We start from the raw sequence: 9,716 nt of genomic DNA, 5'->3' as shown, positions 1-9,716 counted from the left end.
AAGTTCTTAGATTTGTGAACATAGCGGTTTGATGAAACACGCTCATATTCAAACGTTTGAGTATGATTTCCCTGCAAGACATTGGCGTTAGGGTGACTCAGGTGAGTCCTCTGTTTGTATGAAGCCTTTGGACCATATGAAGCTTTTGGTCTAGGATTTGTCTTCTTCCCAGGTGGTGTCATAACGACATTCATGGAAAGACTCTCAAGACACCTTTTGGGCATCCAGATCTTCTTGAGAGGTGGTCCATTCCTGCAGTTAGTACCAATATACCTGGAAAACACCTCACCATTCTGATTCCCGAATAGTTTATAGTTTGCATTAAAGGATTCATCAATGATAATTGGGTTAGCACTAGTGAAACCAGACAAGGTAGATGGATCCACTGAAGGTCCCTTAGCAGCAACCCATGTGGTTTTGGGGTACTGCTCAGGCATCCAGTAAGAACCATCAACATTCATTTTCCTCTCGAACCCAACACCCTCTTTCCTAGGGTTTCGGTTCAGAATCTGATTTTTAAGGACATCACATAGTGTCTGATGCCCTTTGAGACTTTTGTACATTCCTGTCTCAAGTAATGACTTCAACCTGACATTCTGATCAGCAATAGTAGTGGTATCCTCAGATGAGGGGTTAGTTACCACATCAGCAGTTGAAGATATTGCAATAGTAGTAGCAGTTGAACATTCAGCAACAGAGATAGCATTATCTCGCTCAATACATTTTAGACATGGTGGTTCAAAATCTTCCTGAGTGGAACTGATCTGCTGAGCGTGGAGTGACTCATTTTCCTCTTGAAGATCTTCATGAGCCGATCTCAATTTCTCAAGTTCCTGCTTCCTTTGAAGATAATCATAGGAATGCTTTTTCATGAGAAGTTGAGAGCGATTCATGTCGACCTTCAAGTTCCTGGTACTTAACATGAAGATTTTTAATGTCTTCAATTAAGGACTGGGATCGGGTCATTTCCGCGTCCAACAGGTCATCACTTTTGTCTAACAGTTTTTGAATGTGTTCCATGGCATTTTGTTGTTCAGTTGCAATTTTAGCAAGTGTTTTGTAGCTAGGTTTAGATTCACATTCAGAGTCATCTTCACTTGATGTTTGAAAGTAAGCATCGCGTGAGTTTACCTTGGCACCACGTGCCATGAAGCAGTAGGTGGGGGCAAAGTCATCCTCATCCTTGGCATCAGCGTTGGTGACGAGGCCATTGTCTTTAGTGTTGAAGATGGACTTGGCAACGTATGCAGAAGCTAGAGCCAGGCTTGCCACTCCAGAATTAGATTCCTCCTCGGACTCCACCTCTGCCTCCTCAGATGCAGACTCCTCCTCTAAATCCATCTCCTTGCCAACAAAAGCACGGGCCTTGCCAGATGAGCTCTTCTTGTGTGAAGAAGACTTTCACGAAGACTTGGAAGAAGACTTTGAGGATTTCTTCTTCTTCTTGTCATCCGAATCATAGTCCTTGCTCTTCTTCTTCTTCTTCTTCTTCTTCTTCTTCTTCTTCTTCTTCTTCTTCTTCTTCTTCTTCTTCTTCTTCTTCTTCTTCTTCTTCTTTGTCTCGTTGTCCCACTGCGGACACTCAGAGACGTAGTGACTAGGTTTCTTGCACTTGTGACAGGTTCTCTTCTTTTGATCATGAGAGGAAGCTTCATCATTCCTTGAGCTGGATCTTGAAGACTTCCTAAAGTCTTTCTTCTTGGTAAACTTCTCGAATTTCTTCACAAGCATAGCAAGTTCTTTTCCAATGTCTTCAGGATCATCAGAACTACAGTCAGATTCTTCATCAGACAAGGAGACGATTTTTGCCTTCAAAGCATGAGTACGGCCATAGTTGGGACCATAGATATCTCTTTTCTCAGATAGCTGGAACTCATGTGTGTTGAGCCTCTCAAGTATGTCAGACGGATTGAGAGTCTTGAAGTCAGGGCGCTCTTGAATCATCAGGGCCAGGGTGTCAAACAAGCTGTCGAGAGATCGCAGTAGTGTCTTGACCATTTCATGCTTGGTGATCTCAGTGGCGCCGAGTGCATGAAGCTCATTGGTGATGTCAGTGAGGCGATCAAATGTGAGCTGGACATTCTCATTGTCATTTCTCTTGAAGCGGTTGAAGAGATTGCGAAAACACTGATCCTTGAATCTCTCTGTGTTGAGACGCCTTCATTGAACTTGGAGAGCCAGTCCCAGACCAGCTTTGACGTTTCCAGAGCACTCACATGACCATACTGCCCCTTGGTCAGATGACCATAGATAATGTTCTTGGCAGTTGAATCCAGTTGCACGAACTTCTTGACATCAGCAGGAGTGACACCTTCACCAGTCTTGGGAACGCCGTTCTTGATGACATACCATAGATCAACATCAATGGCTTCAAGATGCATGCACATCTTATTCTTCTAGTAGGGGTAATCAGTGCCATTGAAGACAGGGCACGCAACAGAGACTTTGATTATCCATGCAGTCGACATAGCTAAACTCCGGGTGGTTAAACCGGATCACACAGAATGAGGGAGCACCTTGCTCTAATACCAATTAAAAGTGCTAGTATTCGACTAGAGGGGGGGGGGGTGAATAGGCGATTTTTATGGAAGTCTTCAAAACAGGGATGTCTCGAAGACAAACGATAGAAATGAACCTATTGATATGCAGCGGAAGGTAGACTACACTAGACAAGCCATAGTCAAGTAAGCAATGTAATGAAAGCATGAAGACTATGAGCAGCTAGGTAATATGGATCAGGATGGAAGATAGATGAAGCCAAACAGACAATTGTCTTCACATAGTGAAGTCAAACAGATAAGGCAAGTAGGCAAATACTTCACGAAGACAAACTGTAAGTAAAGCAAGAGAGGTAGGATAGAACCAGTTGCTCGGAGAGGACAAGGGATTTGTTCGACCAGTTCCAGTTGCTGTGACAACTATACGTCTGGTTAGGGAGGCTGAGATTTAACTCAGAAGACCGCGTCTTCACCTTATTCCCCTTGAGCTAAGAACACTTAGTCCTCGCCCAATCACTCTGGTAAGTCTTCAAGGGAGACTTCCAAACCTTCACAGACTTCGTTCACCGGCAATCTACAATGACTCTTGGATGCTCAGAATGCGACGCCTAACCGGCTGGAGGATTCACAATCCTCAAGTGTAATAAGTCTTCAGATCACGCGGACAGAAAGACTTCAGTGGTGCCTAACACGCTTTGGCTCTGGGTGTTTTGGGCTTTGTCCTCGCAAGGATTCTCTCTCTCAAAGCTTCGGAGGTGGGTTGCTCTCAAACGACAAAAAGCCGTGCACTAACTCTAAGCAGCCACCAATTTATGGTGTAGGGGGTGGGCTATTTATAGCCAGAAGGCAATCCGACCTGATTTGTCCAAAATGACCCTGGGTCACTAAGGAACTGACACGTGTTCCAACGGTCAGATTTCAAACACACGCGGTAGCTTGACTTGGGCTACAAGTAAAGCTGACTCATCCAGCTCTGGATAAGATTTGCTCTCATTGTCTTCACTCGAAGGCATAAGATTTGGTTGAGCATCACATCAGTCACTCTGACTTTGTTCACTTGGACCCCATTTAACAGTACTGTGGTTCCTATGACTCAACAAAGAAGAGAAGGAAACTGTGAAACAACTATGTCTTCGCACTCCATAGTCTTCACGATATGTCTTCTCATGTCATAGTCTTCAACGTGAATGTCTTCACAGACCACAATTGTCTTCAATGTCTTCACACATTTTTAGGGGTCATCTCTGGTAGGTAAACCGAATCAATATGGGACTACTACCTGTGTTATCTTGCAATTCTCACAAATACATTAGTCCCTCGACTAAGTTTGTCGTCAATACTCCAAAACCAACTAGGGGTGGCACTAGATGCACTTAAGCTTTCGATCAATTTGAAAAATTGTTGACCTAGCCAAAATCATGAACCAAATTCAATATTGAATTTCTCATTTGAATGAGAGAGCTCCAAAATAAAAGAGGACTCTTGATTAAAAGAATTAAGTGAGAGATTGTTGACTCGGTCAAAATTGGTGATCCAATTTCAAATTGATGACATCAATTAAATGAGAGGCCTCCAATCCTAAGGAGCTTAGTGATATAGTAGATTACAACACCGTGTTTCCCCTTCTCTTTCTAAAAAAAAGTACATCATGATACACATATTAGCCCAGACCATGTAACATGTGGGCTCAGCAACAGCTACCCTATATCCAAACCTGGATCAGCTATAGGGCATCTCTTAGTTGTGTTAGTTCGGAGTGAATCCTCATTTGAATCGTAAATCGTAAATCAAATCAAATCCAAAATCGAATACCTTTATTGAATTGAAGAGCTTCAAAATTATGAAATATAATGAATTAATAAAATAATTAAATGAAAGAGCTCCTTGATGAACTGTTGACCCGGTCAAAATTAGCGACTCAATTTTAAATTGAAGACCTCAATTAATTATGAGGCATTACAAATTAGAAAGCAGAGCGTATAGTATATAAAACAACTAAATGAGATAGATTTGAGAAATTGTTAACCCGATCAAAATTAGATGACGGAATTTCAATTGTACATCCCAATTGGTTGTGAGCCTTTTAAAATTAAGATAAGAAGCTTACTGTTAGAGAGGATTGCTCCGGTTCAGCTTATTTTACCGTCCGACACGTATGGCCCACTTATTCCGCTTTGGTCAACACAGTTCTTAGCGGGCCGCCGCAATGGCAACGCCGCCGCCGCCGCCGCCGCCAGCGTTCGTGTACCGGATCAGCACGGGGGATGAGTGGGCGGAGCTCCAGCGCACCGGCGGCACCCTCGGCGGCGACCTCGACCGCTCCACCGGCTGCTTCCACCTCAGCGACCTCGCCCAGGTATCCCAACAATCTCTTCGATTCCTTCCGCCTTTTACCCCCCTCCTCTCCACTCCAGAAGTCCAGATCTCTCGGCTCTGCTTCAGATTCCAGTGTAGATATATTGCTCTGTCAGCAGATTCCCCCCTGTATTGCTCGATTTGGACTTGGGGATTGACCATGGACTCGTGAGTGTATATGCTGCTGGGATGTGCCATTTCCTATATGATTTGATTGCTTTTGTTGATCTGGAATTGCGAACCCTTCTTCTCTTGTTGATTTCCTGGGTTGATTGCCTCGTCCAGATCTGGGGCTTATTCCTCTGGTTATGCCAAATACAGTAGTCCATACTGTAGTGGATGTCTTTTCTGACTAAATCTTTCAGTTTGTTTAGGTTGGTACAGCAAGTAATTTGTAATGATCCGTAATACACTAGCAAGCAGTTGAAGGATGACTCATGGAACGAGATGTAGATCAATGCCGTTCAACAGAACATTAACAAGTATAGCATATCGTACCAAAATAACATAAAATTCGGCAAATTTCTTCTATTAAGAAATTAAATTGAAAACGATGTGTTTTTAGGCTTTTAAAAAAAGATCGGGGATAAGAAGGTAGGCCTCATTCTACCTTGTATATTCCAAACAGGCCGAAGTCTGGGGTTCAAAACAAGTTACAAAGCAACATAAATAAAGCGAGGGAACAGAAAGGGGAAAATGGTCATTTTAGGAACCCTACAAGTTAGAAGCAAACAATCTGCAGAAGAAACCAAGAAATCCTTCAGAGAATGGTTCTCAATTCTGTTGCTCCATAGCTTAGTCATGCTTGCAATCTGTTGCCGGGAGACAGCCTGAGGGATGAAGATATGATCAAAAATCTGTTTGTTGCGGACCTCCCAGAGTTGCACTGTGGGGGCTGCGAAGATTATGTGCCAGTGAGGGTCATCAGACCTGGCAGTCTGCATAAAAGAAAGAACGGTGACCAAGGATTCAGCCAGAGGTAGGAGACCCAAATCTGTGAAAAGATCATGCATCAGCTTTCATTACAGAATGATATGGTTAATTGGCTCAACAGTGGGACAACAGTCACAGAAACAGTTCTGAATATTCCTCCAACACTTGTCATATTTTCATGTGTATTCAATCTTGCTCTGAAAGCAAGCCAAAGAAACACACGGTATTTCTTTGCGATCACAGAGCACCAAATGTATTTAGCAGGAGACCACAAAAGACTTCACACATTGCGAGTAGCCTGTAGAAGAAAGAAGTACAGGGCGGTTTGCAATTTAACCATCCCAATCTCAGATCACTCTCGGAATTGCGGTCCACCACTTGAATGTCACAAATAATTTGGTGCAGGTTATCTAGTTCAGCAGCAGCAATTGTGGACAGGTCAGGGTGCAGCTTAATGTCCTGATCCCCACTAAATTGCGAGGCAACTGAACAAAGTGATTGATGGCAAAAGAAAAACGGGATGGAAACAAGAAAGCAAACCACCCAGCTACTTTCTTGAACTGTCACATGTTCTGGTGTTGTAATATCTGTTGAGCACTGACTTCTAATGTACCAGCTTCAGTCTAATCGGTGTTATGCCTGTTCCAAGAGACTATATCAAAAAAAAAAAACCATCCCTGTTATTTCAATGGGATGACTTGATCTGGAGTCTTTTTTTTTCAGAAAATATGAATCATATGCATTCATCCCTCTGTTTTCGAGTCGTTCGACTAGTCGCGACTAGTTGATGAGTCGCTGCTCCAGGTTCTACTCAAACTCTCGACTCGACTCCTGGCATAAGTCGAGTGACTCGAGCGACTTAGTCTCGACTAGTCGCTCTTTCTGGGTCGAGCGACTCACTTAAATTGAGCCCAACTGTTATATGGGCTGGCCCATCTCCCCTGGAAACCTAGATCGATCATCCCCCATCCCCTCCCCCCGATCGAACCCTCTCCAGCCGCCACCCCGGGTTGCCCCTGCTGCTGTCCTGCTCCTCCCCTCCTCTGTTCTGCAACTCTCCTCCTATGGTGTGCTCCTCCCCTCCTCCCCTGCTACTGTGCTCCTCCCCTCCCCTGGTTGCTGTTCCTGCTGTGTTGTGCTCCTCCCCTCCTCCCCTGGTTGATGTGGCTGCTGGTGTGCCCCTCCCCTTGTTGCTGCTGCTGCTGTTGAGCACTTGTGCTCCTCCCCTGGCTGCTACTTAACTCACGTCGACTCGTCGCCATGTCGACTCATCGACCATGAGTCTAGACTAGTCTAGAGTCGGCCCCCCTGAGCGACTCGTCGACTCATCGACTCGAAAACATTGATTCATCCTTTTGTGTGTGTGTGTGTGTGTGCGCGCGTGTGTTGGTCCTTTTCAAAAGCTAAGTTTATTTAATCCTTGACTTGGTGTAGGTGAAGATGACCCTAAAGAATTATTTCCATGGGCAAAATGATCTATACCTGCTACAAATTGACACTGCCAAGGTATTAATCTTTAAACATCCATTTTATTTCTTCTCGTATTAGTTTATTGTAGCTATTGAGGAAATTCCCAATTTTTTGTATCTCTAAATATATATTTACTACTTCCTCTGTCCGGAAATACTTGTCGCACAAATAGATAAAATTGGATGTATCTAGAACTAAAACACATCTAGATACATCCATTTCCATGACAAGTATTTCCGGACGGAGGGAGTATGATTTAATGTACTTATCTATACCGGTGTTAGGACAAATGCATAAATTGCCACCTATTGATGCAACGGCATTTACATGTACAGTTTATTATTCATGCGTATCTTAGATTGCAGATGGCTTAATTTATGAGGCAGCTGATGGCTGTAACTACTTCCCTCATTTGTATGGCCCTGATCGGAGCTTTGCACCCCTTCGCCTAAGTGCTGTTGTCAAGGCAGACAAAATAGAGCTGGCGAGCAATGATTTTACTTGCAGTCTTCTTGATGGAGCGGCCATCTAATTCTAATGTGTAACTGTAAGGTCTCACCTTTGGCCCTTGTTTCCATAATTTTCTTGTAAGTTCCCTGCCAAAGACAGGCTGTCCACATGCTTATGATAGTAATGGAAAGTACACAAATTTAATGTCAACCTTAGAGGGCCATGAAATGGTAGTTATGCAAGGAAACAGTGCGCATAGGCAGAGCAGAGGCCTAGATGCACGATCGAACAATGCAGAACACAGACCAAATAAGAAATTAAATGTCGAACCAATGTTTGTACTTTGTGTCTCCGTTGCCATCTTAATTATGTGTTCACTCTCTAGGCCACGTGTACACATGTCCTTTGCTACTCTAGGATTTGAAGCCAAAGCTGCTGCAAACACAAACCCCTCAACAAACTTCAAATTTAAGTTTTAGTTTGGAGAACCAGATACATGGATCTCTCTTAGATTAAGAAGGTTTGAGACCTTCTCCAGGACGTCACATCCAGCAATTTACAAGCATCTGAGAGATGAATGGGAGGTCCTTCAACATCTTCAAGCAGCCTGCTCCTCTTAAATGGAACGATTCCAAGCTGGTTGCCTCCTGTCCAAGCTGTCGTGGGAGAGCTCTTAGCTTGGGGCATCCTTTGAGTAATGGCAGCAATCTGGATCCTTGGGGTCAGGGCTTCCTCTTTCCCTTCCACAAATGTTGTTGATGTTGCAGCATCTTCTTCAACAATGGGCCATTCCTCCCAGTTAGGCATATCATGTATGCCCAACATTTCGAGCTTGGGGAAAGCAAGAACTGCATCCTTGGACATGGGATTAGCACCTGCACCCCGCAGCCCACAAACTTGGTACCAGTCTTGGTAAGCCCTGTTACTCCATCGATTTCCAAATATCTCAAGTTGGGCAGCTGACCGATTGGTGGAAGATGCACACATGAACTGCAGTCTATGAGTTTCAAGTATACAACTGAAGACACGTGTGGGTGTTGCCAAGCCATGTAGAATACGTCTGGCCAAAGAATCCATTAATAACTACATATTCCAGGCTGTGTGGAGGGATTAACTACTGAAAGATCTTCTCAATATTGTCAGCATCTTCTGAGTGTGATTCATGTGAGATTATTTTTTGCCTGTTAACAATGAGTCTGTAGTACAAGGAGCTGCTCTTTCCAATTTGATAATCGCAAGCTGCCTTAGCTGTGAGAGACTGAGAGATCTTCCAAGCCTTCCAATTTCCATCCGTCTTGTGTTTTTCAATTGTCACTTCCACCACTAATAGGAAATCCTTCTAATCCGTTGAGGAATTCTTATCTGCATATTCCTTTTGGAACCCGATTTATTGGTATATAGTCAGAAGGCGCCTTAAATTGCACAATTGAGTGATCGCCAAAGGAAGGCTGTTCAAAGCTTTGCACCTTTACAGGTTTACTATCTAAAGATTTATGAGGGAACCGATGGACTCTAAAGGGTAAGGTATGTTTGCATCATTAAGATCAAGTAGTCATATAGGTGGATCAAACTTCTAATGCAATTTGGAATGCTTTGAATAGATGAATCAGTCAGATCTAAAACACGAATGCATGGAAGTCTCTTAAAAATTGTATTCTCAACACTTCATCCCTTATAGTAGGAATGTAATCATCTCTTTGTTCATATTGGGAGTGCTATATAATCCTTGTTAGTGACAACTGAAACAAATCTTAGTTTGTACAAAGTTTTATCCCCCGATGGTCTCCACATAAACTTTCTTCTCCAGATATATGTTGACCAAGCTAACTTAAATGATCATGCATTTTGCACCAACTATGGTCAGCAAGTAAACGGTCTGGTTGTAGGAGATTCCTATACATGAACTCATAGTAATGTTCTTCAGTTGTATCTTCTTGAAGTTGTTCAGCATACTCCTCCACAAAAGCTTCAACAGCCCAAAGCCTGATTAGATCATCATGACATATGCAC

At 43.3% G+C, this 9,716-nt stretch overlaps 1 protein-coding gene across 1 annotated transcript; it reads left to right on the top strand.

Annotated features, from left to right (window-relative positions):
- Positions 1-4,630: 4,630 nt before the first annotated feature.
- Positions 4,631-7,916, top strand: LOC123042569 (uncharacterized). The gene is made up of 3 exons (XM_044465000.1): positions 4,631-4,854; positions 7,221-7,292; positions 7,615-7,916. The coding sequence occupies exons 1-3, from the start codon at positions 4,705-4,707 to the stop codon at positions 7,786-7,788; spliced, it is 396 nt and encodes a 131-aa protein (XP_044320935.1). The 5' UTR covers positions 4,631-4,704; the 3' UTR covers positions 7,789-7,916.
- Positions 7,917-9,716: the final 1,800 nt, after the last annotated feature.

The sequence above is a fragment of the Triticum aestivum genome, chromosome 2B (assembly GCF_018294505.1).
Source record: "Triticum aestivum cultivar Chinese Spring chromosome 2B, IWGSC CS RefSeq v2.1, whole genome shotgun sequence".
Classification (NCBI taxonomy): Eukaryota; Viridiplantae; Streptophyta; class Magnoliopsida; order Poales; family Poaceae; genus Triticum; species Triticum aestivum.
Note: the sequence above shows the minus strand (reverse complement) of the source record. Positions and strands in the feature narration are given on the sequence as shown.